Source organism: Rhinopithecus bieti, unplaced genomic scaffold (genome assembly GCF_001698545.2).
Source record: "Rhinopithecus bieti isolate Rb0 unplaced genomic scaffold, ASM169854v2 scaffold_19482, whole genome shotgun sequence".
Taxonomy (NCBI): Eukaryota; Metazoa; Chordata; class Mammalia; order Primates; family Cercopithecidae; genus Rhinopithecus; species Rhinopithecus bieti.
Genome location: NW_016809768.1, coordinates 1,747,265 through 1,764,459, shown reverse-complemented (window position 1 = coordinate 1,764,459; position 17,195 = coordinate 1,747,265). Strand labels below are relative to the sequence as shown.

The 17,195-nt window shown below is 46.7% G+C and overlaps 1 protein-coding gene across 1 annotated transcript in view; it reads right to left on the bottom strand.

Annotated features, from left to right (window-relative positions):
- Nucleotides 1-17,195, bottom strand: part of ASB18 (ankyrin repeat and SOCS box containing 18) — a 70,120-nt gene that overhangs the window by 4,529 nt on the left and 48,396 nt on the right. Inside the window, exons 5-6 of the mRNA XM_017890281.1 lie at nucleotides 17,083-17,178; nucleotides 12,457-12,560 (exon numbers count right to left, since the gene is read on the bottom strand). Of these exons, the coding sequence (XP_017745770.1) occupies nucleotides 12,457-12,560; nucleotides 17,083-17,178 (200 nt within the window). The remainder of the gene's footprint in view (nucleotides 1-12,456; nucleotides 12,561-17,082; nucleotides 17,179-17,195) is intronic.

Here is a 17,195-nt window from a genome sequence, read left to right as displayed (position 1 = left end):
ACAAACCAAAAAAAAAAAAAAAATTCATATTCCTCAGAGATAACTACTATTAACATTTTGTGTAAGCTAATGTTTTGTGTGTTTACACAGAAAATTAATATATATGACAACAATGGGTGAATGCTTTACATATGATTTTGAAATCTGATTTTTTTCCATGCAGAATAGATTGTGAATCTATTTACAATCAATTACTCTTTTTGTTTGTTTGTTTTGGATGGAGTCTTGCTCTGTCACCCAGGCTGGAGTGCAGTGGTGTGATCTTGACTTACTGCAACCTCTGCCTCCCAGTTCAAGCTATTCTCCTGCCTCGGCCTCCCAACTGGCTGGGACTACAAGCAGGTGCCACCACACCCGGCTGATTTTTGAATTTTTATTAGAGACAGGGTTTCACCATGTTGGCTAGGCTGGTCTCCAACTCCTGACCTCGTGATCCGCCCACCTCAGCCTCCCAAAGTGCTGGGATTACAGGCGTGAGCCACCGCGCCCGGCCCAATATGGACTATTTACTTTTGTTTTGTTTGTTTGACCATTTGTTTTTCTTCCTTTGTGAATTGCTCAATTATGTCTTTTGCTCATTTTTCTATTGGTGTGTTCACTTCTTCACTGATTTGTAAGTACATTTTATTTATTAGGGTTATTTTCAGGTAGACAATACTTTTGTCTATGATGATTTTTTTCCTCCTCAATATTAATATTTCTCTTATTACACTGGCTAGAGCTTTTCAGTTCAATACTAAATAACAACATTAATAGCATGCATAATTATCTTATTCCTAACTTTAATAGGATTGTCTCTAATGTTTCACCATAAATATAACCTTGAATATTAGTTTCAAATAGATACTCTGTTCTAAGTGAAGAAAATATCTTTCTATTCCTAGGTTACTACAAAGTTTAAGATGTAATTTCATGTTTTGCCTTTTTCTAACCAAGTTGATAGAAAAAGATTTTCCAGGCCGGACGTGGTGGCTCATGCCTGTAATCCCAGCACTTTGAGAGGCTGAGGTAAGTGGATCACCTGAGGTCAGGAGTTCAAGACCAGCCTGACCAACACGATGAAACCCCTTCTCTACTAAAAATACAAACATTAGCCAGGCATGGGGGTGCACGTTTGTAATCCCAGCTACTTGGGAGGCTAAGGCAGGAGAACTGCTTGAACCCTGGAGGTAGAGGTTGCAGTGAGCTGAGATCATGCCACTGCACTCCAGTCTGGGTGACAGAGTGAGACTCTGCCTCAAAAAAAAAAAAAAAAAGAAAAAGATTTTCCAATACTGACCCATTTTTGCCTTCATAAAACAGGCCCTATTTGGCTATTCTTCTATATTTAATGCACATATTATATATAAAAAATATAAGTATGATATCACTATATATCAGAGAGAGATATATGTGCTATTATGTATACTAGATCAGGCTAGATCTTCACTATAATATCTATGAATAAGCCCCCTTTTCTCACTTGAAATAGTATAGTATATATAATACAGTGCCAGACTCAATTTACTAAGATTTTTAAATCTCTTTTAATAAATAAACTTGGTTTATAGTTTTATTTTTTGAGCTATTTTTGTCAGGTTTTAACATCATGTTATGTTAACTTAGTAAAACTATCTGAGAAAATTTATTTATTTTTTAATACTTGGGAAGATTTTAAAAAGCAGACCATTATTGGAATTAGGAAGGCACAGTAGATCTTGCATTTGACATTGTCTATGCCTGGCATTTAGTTGCAGGTCATAATTTGATATTTTTCATTTCTTTCATGTTTACTGGCACATTTTATTTTGATTTCTTCTTGAGTCCATTTTGTTAATCTATATTTTCCTGGAAAATAATCTTCATTTTAAAGAAATTTAGCATTGCATAGGTACCAGTCAAGGTCCAATAGAAAAGAGATGGAGAGGCCGGGCGCAGTGGCTCACTCCTGTAATTCCAGCACTTTGGGAGGCCGAGGTGGGTGGATCACCTGAGGTCAGGAGTTTGAGACTAGCCTGGCCAACATAGTGAAGCCCTGTCTCTACTAAAAATACAACAAAATTAGCTGGGCATAGTGGTGCACATCTGTAGTCCCAGCTACTCGGGAGGCTGAGGCAGGATAATTGCTTGAACCCAGGAGGCAGAGAGGTTGCAGTGAGCTGAGATCATGCCACTGCACTCCAGCCTGGGTGACAGAGCAAGACTCCGTCTAAAAAAAAAAAAAAAAAAAAAAGAGACGGCAAGTTCGATATGGGATCATTCCAGAAGTGTTTATTGATACAGGAACTATTTAACCAGACGTGGGTACAAGGAAACTGACAAGGGTCAGGGTGGTAATGTGGGGTTGGTGGCAGAGGTATTACCATCCTGCGCTGAAGGGCCAGTCAGGTGAGCTGTCTTAGCAGAAGCAGCAATCCTTGCTTGGGGATACACAGCTAGCCTGAGGCAAAGAGCCAGCCCAGAGAATGCATGTTCTGCCCTCACTCTCCTTTCCTCCCTCCTGCTGCCAGGACACCCCACTGGCTAAACCCAGCTGGAAGGCAGAGGGCCGAGAGCTGTAGAATGAGGTCCATACAGATCCATAAAGGTGGAAGGAAGAGATCTTCACTGTATCAATGAATAAGCACCTTTTCTCATTTGAAATTCACTGTAATTGTGTTTTCAATGTTTTCCTGTTTAGTTTTGCTGGAGGTTTTTCCATTTTGCACCTTTTTTTCAAGAAATCTGCTATGGGATTTTCTTGATCAGTTATCTTTTAAAATATTCTAACCCCTTAATTTTTGCCTTTATCATAATTAATTCCTTTCTCCTATCTCCTTAGGTAGGTTTTGTTTCTCTTTCATGCTCCTTGGATTGACTGCGCAGTCATTTTCATAACTTTTTTTCTAGAGTCATAATAAAAGCAACTTTTAAAATGGTATAAATTTCCCTTTGAATGTTGGTAGGGTCATAGCCAAGAGTTTTGAGGCAGTGTCTCCTTCCTTCCTTCCTTCCTTCCTTCCTTCCTTCCTTCCTTCCTTCCTTCCTTTCTTCCTTCCTTCCTTATTTTGAGACAGGGTCTTGCTCTGTCACCTATGCTGCAGTGCAATGGTGTGATCATGGCTCACTACAGCCTTGAGCTCCTGGACTCAAGCAATCCTCCCACCTCAGCCTCCTGAGTAGCTGGGACTACAGGCGCATGCCACTATGCCAGGCTAATTTTTAAAAATTTTTTTGTAGAGACAAGGTCTCACTATGTTGCCCAGGCTGGGCTCAAGTGATCTTCCCACTGTAGCCTCCCAAAGTGCCAGGATTATAGCTGTGAGCCACTACACCCAGCTCATCTTTCTTAATAGTCTGCAATTAAATAACTGTTGAGGCAGTAGTTATTTGGGAGTGTGCTATAACATTTTCAAATGGTTATGTTATTGTTTAAAATTAACAGACTTTTTACTATTAGTGTTCTGGTATATTGCAATATGGCTGTAGACAGTGTCTGTTTCGGCATTAGCAGAAGTCGCATTTCATTTCTTTCAAAATATGTTTGTCACATTTATAGTTTGGGGCTACTGCACTTCATTTTTTTTTTTCTTGGCTCACTTGGTCTGTGATGGACAGATATGAATTAAGAATCACCTAAATTATTTTTCAGTCAATTTCTCTATTGTAACACAATCTTCTTTGGCACATAAAGTTTATAATGGTTATCTTTTCACCATGGACTATATCCTTGGTCAATATCAAATGCATATTTTTTCCCCTCTCATTTTGTGTATTTCCCTGGAATTCTATTTGCATATTGATATAAAAATACATTTTTTTTGGTTTGTTTTTGCCAGAATTATCTCTCTCTGCTCATTCTTTTTTTTTTTTTTTTTTTTGAGATGGAGTCTCATTCTTTTGCTCAGGCTTGAGTGCAGTGGTGCGATCTCAGCTCACTGCCAGCTCCGCCTCCTGGGTTCATGCCATTCTCCTGCCTCAGCCTCCCAAGTAGCAGGGACTGCAGGCGCCCACCACCACACCCAGATAATTTTTTGTATTTTTAGTAGAGACGGGGTTTCACTGTGTTAGCCAGGATGGTCTCGATCTCCTGACCTCGTAATCCACCCGCCTTGGCCTCCCAAAGTGCTGGGATTACAGGTGTGAGCCACCGTGCCTGGGCCTCTGCTCATTCTTTAATTTTTTTTTGAAACAGAGTCTCGCTCTGTCACCCCGGCTGGCATGCAATGGCGAGATCTTGGCTCAGGGCAACCTCCGTCTCCTGGGTTCAAGCGATTCTCCCGCCTCAGCCTCCTGAGTAGTTGGGATTACAGGGACCCACCATCATGCCTGGCTAATTTTTGTATTTTTGTAGAGACGGGGTTTCACCATGTTGGCCAGGCTGGTCTTGAACTCCTGACCTCAGGTGATCCACCCGCCTCAGCCTCCCAAAGCGCTGGGATGACAGGCGTGCGCCACCACACCTGGCCTCATTTTTAAATTTTAACCTTTTGTTTCAGTTTGTTTGAAATGTGTTTGCGAGTCTGTGTTGATAAAAAGGTAGTTTAAGCGATTTTCATTTATCGTTATAAATCAAGTGTTTGGTCTCACTCCAGTCTCACTTTATTCTTTTTGTTTTTTTCTGCTTCTTGTTTCCTTTGTTTTCTGGTTCTGTTGTACAGGTATGTATTTTCTTTGGATTCATCTTCCATATTTTGGAAGTATGCACTGTCTTTAAAATGCTATTAGTTACCTTTAAAATAAAAAAATATCAACCTAGGCCTGGTGCAGTGGCTCACACCTGTAGTCCCAACACTTTGGGAGGCCAAGGCGGGCGGATCACAAGGTCAAGAGATGGAGACCATCCTGGCCAACATGGTGAAACCCTGTCTCTACTAAAAATACAAAAATTAGCTGGGTGTGGTGGCATGCACCTGTAGTACCAGCTACTCAGGAGGCTGAGGCAGGAGAATTGCTTGAACCTGGGAGGCAGAGGTTGCAGTGAGCTGAGATCATGCCACTGTACTCCAGCCTGGGTGACAGAGTGAGACTCTGTCTAAGAAAAAAAAAAAAAAAATCTCTCTCTCTCTCTCTGGATATTCCATCACCCTATCTCTCACATTTCTCTCTTAACCAGTTCTTCTCCCTTCCTTCCTTTTTTTTTTTTTGAGACGGAGTCTCACTCTGTCCCCCAGGCTGGAGTGCAGTGGCCAGATCTCAGCTCACTGCAAGCTCTGCCTCCCGGGTTTACGCCATTCTCCTGCCTCAGCCTCCCGAGTAGCTGGGACTACAGGCGCCCTCCACCTCGCCCGGCTAGTTTTTTGTATTTTTTAGTAGAGAGGTGGTTTCACCGTGTTAGCCAGGATGGTCTTGATCTCCTGACCTCGTGATCCACCCGTCTCGGCCTCCCAAAGTGCTGGGATTACAGGCTTGAGCCACTGCGCCCGGCCTCCCTTCCTTTCTTAATAATACTGGAGTTTGGGTTCAGTTTGTGATTATTACATGATCATATTTTATATTGCGTATCTCCTTCAGTAACCATTTTGGTATTTGCATTTAGTTTTACAACTCGCTTCCCAATTATTTGTCACGATTCTAGCTTGGTTGTATGCTCACCACCTGTACTTTAAGTCATCCCTTCTGTAGATATTTGCCGAGCTCCTACTAGAAGACAGGGATTGTGTTTTGTCTGCGTGTTATGATGGCCAGCTCCACCTTCACAGAGCTTTATGGTCCCAAACATAACAACAACAATGCAGGTGCTGTGGTCATATGAGGGGGAGTTCAGGGGAAGATTTCTGGATGAAGTGACATCCAAGTTGAGACCTGGCCGTGGAGCAGGAGTTAGTGGGGGGGAAAAAAAGGCATGGAGAGTTCTGGGGACAAGAGTGTTCTAGGCAGAGAAAACATGTTACGCCAGGTTTGGGAGGTGAGAAGGAGCAAATAATGTCAGCTGGGGAATTAGTGTGACATGGGGAGTGCTGGGCAGTGAAACAGGAGAGCAAAGCAGGGAAGACCATGGAGTCCATTATCTGCCTGAGAAGGAGGCTGACACAGGGAGCATTTGCCGGGTACGAGTGGAGGAGCGGCCGGGTCTGATTTTAATTTTAGAGATATCACCAAGTCTGGGTGTGGTGGCTCAGGCCTGTAATCCCAGCACTGTGGGAAGCCAAGGCAGGCAGATTACTTGAGTCCAGGAGTTTGAGACCAGTCTTGGCAACATGGAGAAATCCTATTTCTACAAAAAATATAAAAAATTAGCTGGTCCTGATGGTGTGCACCTGTAGTCCCAGCTACCCAGGAGGCTGAGGTGGGAGGATTGCTTGAGCCTAGCAGGTCGAGGCTGCAGTGAGCTATGATTGCACTGCTGCACTCCAGCCTGGGCAACAGAGTGAGGCCCTGTCTCAAAAACCAACCCAACCCAACCAACCAACCAACCACCAACCAACCACCAACCAACCGACCGACCGACCGACCGACCGACCGACCAACCAACCAACCAAGAAAATATCACCAAGGCTGAATCTGGGGAAGAGTTTAGAGGAGACAGAGAGCCCAGTGAAGAAGACGTGTCCATCTAGGGGAGAAATGGTGGTGACCTCACCTTGGGTGGTGGCAGTCAGGAGGGTAGGAGATTTTGAGAGATATTTAAGGGGAAGGGTGGGGAGAATCTGGGGATTGATTTCCCCATTCCTGAGCTCTTCTTTAGTGTTATCTCTTTGTCAGCTGCAGTACGTCCACCTCAACGGGCCATTAGCCCCAGCCACTCTCCCATACTGTCCTTACCAAGGGCACCAATGCTGCTCTTGGCCCAGGCTCTGCCTTGCCAGTGGTCCATACTCTGCCTCACTTTACTTGCTGTGTCAGCCATGCCTGACATGTCGATGATGTCTCCTACGTCAATGCAGCCTTCACTTGGCTTCGAGGAAGGTGTGCTCTCATTCTTTCCACCTCGCTGGTCGCCCCTCTTCAGTTTCCTTAGCTGCTGTCTCATCTCCATCCTTCAGATATTGGACTGTCTCTGCATTCAGGCCTGTTCCTTTTTTCCATTTACTCTCACTTGCTGGTGATCTTGTCTAGTTTCCTGGCTTTAAATACCATCCCTTTTCACTGACCCTCAAAGGTATATCTCCAGGTTGGCCAAATCTCTCCCTCTCAAATTTGGGCTTGAATACCCAGCTGCTTACATTGTAGCTCCACCTGACTGTATCTCACACTCAGCATACCAAAAACTGAACTCCCTGGTTCACCAGGTCCCAAACTGCTGTGCTACCCATAACCTGCCCCATTCCCAGTTGACAGCAAACTCATTCTTGCAGTCTCTTGGGCTGGAATCAGAGTCATCCATTGCCCCTATTTCTCCTATACTCCACATCCAATCTGTTAAAAAAATCCTGTTGGCTCTACCTCCAAAATATATCCAGGGTCAGATTGCCTTCCTTGTTCACACCACCATCATCCCTCATGTGAACCACAGCAACACCCTCCTAACTCATCTTTCCATGTCTGTTATCCTTGTTCTCAAGTATCTGCTTAACATGGTGCTGAGGGGAAGATCTTTACAAAATATTGTTGGATTACGTCACTCCTCTACTTAAATCCCTCCAATGGCCAAAGTCATTACAATGTCCTGTAGACCCCACACAACCTGTGCCCTCTCCCCTACCCCCCCAATCTCATCTCCTACTCCCATCCCACTAGCTCCTTCCACCTCCGGCCACACTGGTCCCCTGTGGTTCTGTGCGCAGGACCGGCCCACTCCAGCCTTAGGCTACAGATGGCTGGTCCTCTGCTGGACTGCTCTTCCCCAGACATCCGCACAGTGGGTCCCTCACGTCTCTCAAGTCTTTGTTCAGCAGTCACTGACCCTAACTGCCCAACTGAAAATTACAACTGCCTTCCACCCTTTTAATTTCTCTATAGTCCTTATCACCTTTTTGGTCTGCTGATCATGCTCAGTGTTTAATCCCTGTCTTCCCCATTAGAATGTAAGCTCCACATAGCAGGAATACTTCTTTCCCTTATCAGTTCACTCACTTATCCCATGTGCCTAGTATGTTGCTGGGACATGACTGGTGCTCAGTAAATACTTGCTGATAAATAATTGAAGTATTTTTTCTTTTTCAGAAAATGCATTAGAAAGGCATGTTTTATGAACGCTTGATATCTAAAAGTGTCTTTTGTCATCAAAATGAAACTATCTTCACTGAGTCTAAAATTCTAGTGTCCAAACTTTTCCTTTCAAAATCTATAGATGATATTTCATTGTCCTATGTTACTATTACAGTAGAAATATCTGACTCCAGCCTGGTTTCTCTTCCTTTATGAATGGCCTGTTTTCTACTTAAATACTTTGCCAGATTTTTCCATGTCTTTTTAGAACATTTAAGTTAGAACATATATAGGTATGTGCCTCCCGTCACTGATTTGCAGAGAACACCCTTTTGATTGCCAACCAAAAGTTAAGACTTTCAGTGCAGCTAAGTTTTCTTCTATTATATCTTTGGTTATTATTTCTGATCCATTTGTCCTAGGCTCTTCTGCAGTAACATCACTTATCTGTGGGTTGGCTCTCTACTCTATCCTTTATTACCATCACTTTCTCTTTTAGTTTCTCTCTCTTTTTTTCTTTTCTTCACTTAAGAAGAGTTTTTAACATTAGTCTTTCATTATAGTGAACATTGAGGTTGACTTTCCAACAATTCAGATGATGAGTTTAATCCAATCATGGTAATCCGATCTCCTTTGCCAGTTATTGGTTCAGAGAAGGGCAGGTTTAAGCCAACTGATGACACTTCCTCAGGGTTTCTAGAAAAAAGGAACAACTGGATATGAACAAGGAAATGGGCCCATTGTTGCTGGAAGCCATCTTGTGGCCATGAGGGAGCCATTCTGAGGACAAAGCTGACTCACTGAGGATGGCAGAGCAGAGAGTTGGAAAGCACCAGGTTCTTTGAGGACATCATCCAGACACTGAAACAACCAATTCTGAAGCCTGCTACTTCTGCACTTACTGATATGTGAGATAAAAAGATACATTTCCTTCTTTAAACCTGTTTGAATTGGGTTTTCTGCTACTTGTGATTTAAACCACCTGGACACCTGTATCAGAGTCCAATCAGGCAAAGGAAACCAATCCAGGTATTTCAACCAGAAACAACTTTACACATGGAATTGATTATATAGGTAATCAAACTGCTGAGATTCCAACAAGGAGAAGGTGAAGTAGCCCAGAGATTAGCAAAATAGAAAGCTGTCATTACTCTTAGAGTTGGTGGGACAGTGGGATGAGGTAGCCTAATCAGAGTCCAGAGAGCAGGGCCATCTGCTGGAACCAAGTTGAGTCAGGGGCTACCCACTGGGGACTGGGGCCATGAAGGGAGGGGCTTCTGGTGGGTGTTGGTGTCACAGAGAAGATGCAGGTGCTGCTGGCGAAGCTACACAAGACAGAGACAGAAGAGGAGAACTACCCTGGCTTCTTTCTTCCTCCATACTCCAGTTTCCCATGGTGTCTCCCATTGGCTGAGTCCAACTAGAAGCCAGCTGATGGGGGCTCTGAGGGCAGTTTGAGGGGGCTTTCCCTTTCGCCCTGTCCCCCAGGATGCAGAGCAGGACCCAGGAACAGCAGGAAAAAGGCTCTGAGGGCACAAGGGTCAATGGCCCAGCACCCATGGATTTGATTCTTTCTTTATGAATCAACTCTGCCTTTTCCTTCTTTAGTGTATAATTCAATCTGTGCTGTTAGTTTCTTGGTATACTATCTCCTCCATCTTCCTTTTCATGTCACTCTATTGAGTTTTCATCCTAACTAGTACTGTTTCGATGGATCCCAGAGGCTATGTCTTCTTGTACTCCATAGAGGATGGCATATACTTTCTGAGATTTTCTTGGATCTCCTTTCTGTTTTCTGGATGCTGTTCTATTTTTCTTTGTTTGTCCTCTTTTCCCCCATGAATCCATTCCTTTTTCTCCTTATTAGTCTTTGATTAAGGAGAGAACCAGAGGCAAATTTTGCCAACATGCAGGGGAAGTCTGTGGTCCTGCTCTGTGCCTACCCGGGAGACTGTGGAGGGACAGCGTGCAGGGAGGGGGTCGAGGGCCTGATCCAGCCCCGTTCCCAGTTGGATGGTTAGCTTGGTGGACTTGAGCTTTGGCCTGGAGGCTTCCTCCTGCTACCCTCTTCCTGCAGTTGGCAGGTTGCCCTGAAACCGGGATTCCTGCGATTTTCACCTCTGCACTTTACTCTGGCTTCACAGGCATCCCCCACTGCCTGGCTGACCTTTTTTTTTTTTTGGTAATGTCTGCCTGACAGCCTGGAAACTTACGGCCGTGCAGCAGAAGGACATTGGGTCTGGGTCTTCCTAGACTCAGACATGAGGTTGCCTTGTTGTTGCTGTGGATTTCCTCTCTCTCTCTCCCTTTCTTTCTTCCTTCCTCTAATCTGTGCCTTCAAAGCTATTTTTTAGAGGACAGGAGCTGCTCTTTCTAGACTGGGCATCATACTGACATTGTAAGAGCTATTATCAGTGGTCCCCTCCCCACGCCCAATTATTTTTGTTCTCATCCATTACTGTCACTGAGTCAGGCTTAGCAAGCTTTAGGGAAAGAGAGAGACGGAGCATGAACACAGACATGGAGAGACCAAGCCGCAGAGGGAATGCCTGGCAGGTGGCCTGGGGCCGGCACAGTCTTCCCAGTCCATCTCACCAGCCCTGTCCCTCTCTGCGCCCCACACATGTTGGTATTTCCAGCTATCGTGAGCCCCACTAACATGCCATTTCCTTGTGCACGGCAATCTCTGATTTCAATTATCCACTTCTGTGTTGGGAAAAAATCACGCCATTAAGAAGGACTCACGCTGGACCCCTCGGGATGGAGTCTGCTGCTATTTATCTGGTACCCTAGGCGATGCTTAGGTCTTGCTCATCGCAACCCTCCAGCAACCCTCCCACTGGCCCTGTCACTTCTCTGCAAAATGTTAAATGGCTCCCAGGGACCGCAGGTAACCCAGACATGCCCCACCCTGGGAAGAGCTGCCCTCCCTTAGAGCAAAAGCACTGCCTCCTCCCACCCCTCCCCCACCGGGTCACAGACTGTGACAGAGTCCTATTGCCTGTCTCTGGGAATTCATTTTCTGTCTCTCCTCTGTTCCACCTCTCTGGGGCTCCCTGCCCCTCCCCGTCCTCTGCATCATGCCCCCTCATGTTTGCCAGGCAGCTGGCTGCCTTCATTATTTTTACGCCAACACAGTTTAAAAATCTCCGCTGCCTCCTTGCTGTCTGCGGAGAGGCGGCTGCCACATTACTCTGACATGCTGATGTCATTAGTATCCACGCGCACTCTCTTCAGCTAATGAGGCGGCAGAAAGAAAATTAAGGGGGAAAATCACACAGGCACATTGCTTTATATGTAGATGGAGAAATAAAACAAGAGCAAGAAAAACACAGGCGCCCCACTTATGATCTCTCCTCCCTCCTCCCGCTGGGGACTGGGTGCACTGGGCTCTGGGAAAATGGGAGGGGAAGCCCTGCTTTTTGACTACTGCTACCTCAGAAATCTCCCACTAAAAATCCTGTGGAATCGGGATAAGCGCAGTCTCTACCTGATTCTGTAATTAGGTAAAAAGAAAACATGAAAACTTTAGGCCTCCATTTGCAGTATGGTTAGTGCTCAGAAGCTGAGACAAGACCAGAGATTTGCAGATGTTTCTAGAATCTGCTTTTTTTTTTTTTTTTTTTTTTTTTTTTTTACAAGACAAGGTCTTGCTCTGTCATCCAGGCTGGAGTGTAGTGTCGCGATCATGGCCCACTGCAGCTTCCACCTCCTGAGTTTACGTAATCCTCCTGCCTCAGCCTCCTGAGTAACTGGGACTACAGGTGCATGCCACCATGCCCAGGTAATTTATTTTTAATTTTTTGTAGAGATGGGGTCTCACTATGTTGTCTAGGCTGGTCTCAAACTCCTGGGCTCAGGTTATCCTTGTGGCTCCCAAAGTGCTGGGATTATAGGCATGAGCCACTGCCTCTGGCCTAGAGTCTGTTATTCTTGCATCAACCTCCATCCCCCATGCAAGCTATGTGAATCCTTCACCTGGACTGCCACCACCCCCTACCTTGTGTGTTCTCTACGTTGAGCTTAGAAATTCCAAAATACTGATTTGATGATGTAATCTCCTTCCTTGAAAATTATGTAATCAACTCCTAATATTCCCAAGTCAGAGGCCCAGGCCCTTAAGGCCCCACTTGGCTGCCTAGTCTCAACTGGTGCCCCTAGCTGTTTCCTCTCCAGCGACTGGGTCATTTTTCCAACTGCACAGGACAACCGTGCCTGTCCTGCTCCAGGACATTTGCTCAGGACGTTTGTCTAGAATGTTTGTCCCCTGCTTCACACAGCTGAGCCTTCAGCCTTCAGATCTCGGCTCACTCATCACACACTTGAGGGAGCCTTGGACCCTGCCCCCCCAGCCAGGTGAAACCCCTGTTCTGTGCTTTGCAGCACTTCTCACCACAGCAACTTCACCTTGGCTGATCCACGTGACAAGCAGCCTCACCAGGGTGGGAAATACGTATGCTCCTGCTCCTCCCCGTGACTCCAGTACCACGCACCCAAGTTCCCCCAAATGTCTGTGGAATGAATACATAAGTACTAAAGGGATGCCCGTGGGAAGCACAGCCAATGCCTACATGACTTAGGGGAAAAATTGTTCATTACTGGTGTTGTCCCTGCACGTCCCCGACTGGTGGACAAGTTTGAGTCTGAAGTATTATTAGGATTTCATTTTTACACAGGGGAAAGTGGAAATGCAGTCCCTCTCAACCACAAATCATGCAGTTTCTGCATCTATGAGTTTCTCGTATCTGGGAAAACCGTGCGGGTCATCAGACCTGGAATGCAATCCAGAAGTCTCACCCTGAGAAAACCACCTTTGAGATCATGGCATCTCCTCTGCCAGGTGGGAGCCTGAACTCTTTACAGCCACCTGCAGGTGCGTTTCCCCGGGCTGCTGCTGGCCTCTGCACCACAGGAAACAGAAGGGCCTTTGGGAAATAGCACAAAATAGGAGACAGGGTAGGAGTGGCTAGAGTGTGCTGGCTACGCATGCTGACTGCGAATGAAAAGTGTTCATGGACGGGCATCAGGTGACATCCAGGGACAAATAGAGCTGGCCATGTAAACTGAACGGTCAATCAAGGAGGTTCCCAAATGAACACCTGTGAAGGAGGCAGGGGAGGGCAGGGGTGTGAGCCCTGGCTGGGTGCTGCTACCATCAGCTCTGTGTCCCATCTTGGAGCGGGGCTGGACTTACACCTTCCCACACTCTTGGATGCTCCATCATTTTCTGGGGTCGAGCCAGAAATATGCTCTTCAAAGAGGTGAGAAGAGCAAAGTAGTGCTTCCTTGGGAAAAGATCCCATGGAACTTCATGACTGTTTCACAAATTCGTCTTCCAGGTAAGGAGAGGCTGAAGGAAAGAGGCCCCTGAGCACAGCCTTTTATCTAGACCAAGCATCCAGCCCACAGAGTCACCTGTGGCAGGTGCCAAACAAATTCAGGTCCACATCTGTGTGTGCTTCTCTGCCTTCCTGCCTGCTGTCCGACAGGCCCAGCCCCAGCCCGTCCTGACACCTTCCAGAATCCAAACCTGCCAGAATCCACAGCCTGCCCCCTGTGCCTGCCCTCGACGCCCTGTCCCTGCCCCCAGTGTTAACTAGCGGTCAGCCGGGCAGAAAGGCCTGGCACTGTCAACATGTGGGCTTCCGAAGCCATGACACTGCTTTGATTCTCAGTGCAGAGCACTGCGCCGGCTCGGAAGGATGCCCTGTGTCCGCCTGCCGCGGCAATGGTGCCTTTGTCTGGGCATGGGGAGCTGTGATTTATGTCATAAGCTCGCTGTGAAACCTTTTGCCTCAGTAATTCTGTGCTCCATGGGTGTCTCCTTACATCTATTCACAGTACGGCTGCTGCCCACGGACGGCGTGCCCTGTGACAGTGCTGGTGGCTCTGCGCTCGCCTCGCCATGGCGCCCGTGTGGTGCCTGCCCAGCATCTTTGTGGCCGGCTGCCGCGTCTGTTGGGTCTGTTGCTTTGATGTCGCACATGATTAGATGCCGTCCCTGGAGGAGCGATTGCAGGGAGACTGGGTGGAGGAAGAGGCTGCCTCTAGCTTTCCAGAGTGTTTTGCTTCGGTTGTGGGGACAAGGCTAGAACATTACAGGCACTGCTGCCTTTGCTTAGGGGATTCTCAGCATGGTGAATGTGTCCCCATCTGCCACCCACTCCTGGCCAGGTGTAGGGGTACCCACTGGAGGTTTGGGGGAATCCCCGTGCAAAGAGGTGGAATCCTTATTTACAAAGATTTAGTGCAGGCCATAAGCCTGGAGTGGCTGGAATCCCTTCATTCATTCAGCAAACACTGATGGAAGGTCTGCACTTGCAGGCGCTGTGTTCAGGGAGGCAGTGGTGGGCAATGCTTTTTGGTGAAAGCCTCAAGGTATTAAGATTTCTCCAGAACAAACTGTCCCCCCAATCTAAACCTACCCCCAACCTGAATGGAGGATGAGTTGTATCACTGACTACCCCATTCCTGTGTGGCTGACATAGTATTGGTGATCCCCTCCCAGAACAGGGCTCCTGAACACCCGGAGAGGAGGCACTGTGCTTTGTCCTATATCTCTAGTCAAGGCAGGGTAATTCCTACAGCCTTGGGAACAGAGTCCAGGGGTCAGAGGTCCTGTTCCAAGAAATGGTGCCTGTGGGGCTGCCCCTAGGACTTGAAAGCCTGGTCAGAGATCACTCACATTGAAATAACTTCAAGCTAACAAAGGATTACTTGTAGTCACCACTGAAATATACTGACTCCTTTCTTTTTCTTTAAAATAAATTGCCCCATTCTGTCCTGGAGAAATATCACTGCAGCCTCCACATCCTGGATTTAGGTAATACTCCTGCCTCAGCCTCTTGAGTAGCTGGGACTACAGGCGCATGCCAACAGGCCCAGCTAATTTTTGAAAAAAATTTTTTTGTAGAGATAGGGTCTTGCTATGTTGCCCAGGCTGGTCTTGAACTCCTGGACTCAAGTGGTCCTCTTGCCTCAGCCTCCCAAAGTGCTGGGATTACAGGTGTGAGTCGCCATGCCTGGCCTCTTTTCATTCTTTATGCAGTTTCATATGACAAGGGTTGAAGTGTGTGTTGGTTTAATGCAGACGTAACGTGCATGGGAAGGGCAGTGGGTGAGTCTTGTTTCCATGTTATAAGTTGATGAACTAAGCCTGCTAATGATGGGAAACATTAAAATTTAAATAATAAAAATAAAAGGTAGCTGTCACAGAACATAAAAATGCTAGCATTTCTTCCCTTTCAGGAGTCCACCATATTGAAATCACTGCCTTAGTGGACCACCACAAGACAATTACCCATAGAGGGGGTGAGATAGCATCCGGAAAGTGCCATCCTGTTTCTCAAGTAAGGAAACACTAGGGGAGTTGTCTTGGGGGATTTTCTAACTTTTCCTAGATAGAGTCTTTACTCTGAACGCACCTATAATGGAAAGTTAGCATTTGAGAGAAATGTGTGAATCTCACTTCTTGATGGTTCAGACCACTGAGAACACTGTCCTTTTGCACATTAGCTTTTCAGCTATTTGTTCAAAACTAATCAAGCCAAAATATGTCTTATGCCTATGAGTGATGAGTCTTGGTTGATGGAGATAATTTTTTTTTTTTTTTTTTTTGAGACGGAGTCTCGCTCTGTCGCCCCGGCTGGAGTGCAGTGGCCGGATCTCAGCTCACTGCAAGCTCCGCCTCCCGGGTTCAGGCCATTCTCCTGCCTCAGCCTCCCGAGTAGCTGGGACTACAGGCGCCCGCCACCTCGCCCGGCTAGCTTTTTGTATTTTTTTAGTAGAGACGGGGTTTCACTGTGTTAGCCAGGCCCGGAGATAATTTTTAAATTAAAAATACCCGGGTTTTACATCTAATGGAATGACCCCTTCAATGAAGTCGTTTGGGGAGGACAACCTCTTACTCCAACCAATATTTTGGAAACATTTTCAGTCTTTTGGGTATTGTCTGAGGTGAGAAATCTTTATTCTTTATCATTATTATTTCTTTTTTCTTTCTTTCTTTCTTTCTTTTTTTTTTTTGATACGGAGTCTTGCTCTGTCGCCCAGGCTGGAGTGCAGTGGCGCAATCTCGGCTCACTGCAAGCTCCGCCTCCCGGGTTCACGCCATTCTCCTGCCTCAGCCTCCTGAGTAGCTGGGACTACAGGCGCCCGCCACCTCGCCTGGCTAGTTTTTTGTATTCTTTATTAGAGACGGGGTTTCACTGTGTTAGCTAGGACGGTCTTGATCTCCTGACCTCGTAATCCGCCCGCCTCGGCCTCCCAAAGTGCTGGGATTACAGGTGTGAGCCACAGCGCCCGGCCTATCATTATTATTATTATTATTTCAGGGTAGATCTGACGGGTGGAACAAGGATGAGTTGTTCAGAGTCAAGTCTGCAGCAAGGGTGAGCCAGAATGGGGGTGAGGTCCCAACACTGCAATGACCTGGGCAGGGCACTTTACCTGGCCGAACCCCAGGTAGAGGGAGAATATCACCTGCCTCTCGTGTTTCACTGCAATGTGGTGAGGACCGAATGAGAGAAGTCTGCAAATGTACGAAGCGCTCTCATTAACAAGGTGGATGATCAGATTGGGTAATTTCGTTTCAGATCAAATGCCAGATGCGGCAAGAGACTGATTTTCATCGTTCTGAAAATTATACCTAAAGACGAGCTGCCAAAATATTTTGAGCTCTGACTGCATCATCGAAATAAGTGCCTGGCGTCCGTCCCCAGGTGACTACTTTGAAAGGATGCATTCTTGACATGCAACCCCTTAATTCCCCAGTGGCTCCAATCAGAAGGCTTCTAGGTTCCCGCTCCTCAAAATGGGGTCCCAGGACCAGCAGTCTCGGCCACACCCGGGAGCTTGTTAGCAATGCAGGCTCTCCCACCCCAGACCCACTGAGCAGATTCTGCATTTTCACAAGTCCCCAGGGGTGCCTGGGCCATTACAGTTTGAGAGCACCGCATGCAACCCAGCTCCCAGGCCGGTCACTAAGTGGCAAAACTCCAGGGCACGTGCCAGCCCGGCCGGATCTTGCCTTACCTTGGGGAAGGCGTCGGGCCACACAGTGGGCGAGCCGTGGTTGAGCAGCGCCTGCACCGTGCGCTGCGGTGCAGCCTGGAGCGCGCAGGCTGCGGTCTGCAGCACGCGGGCCA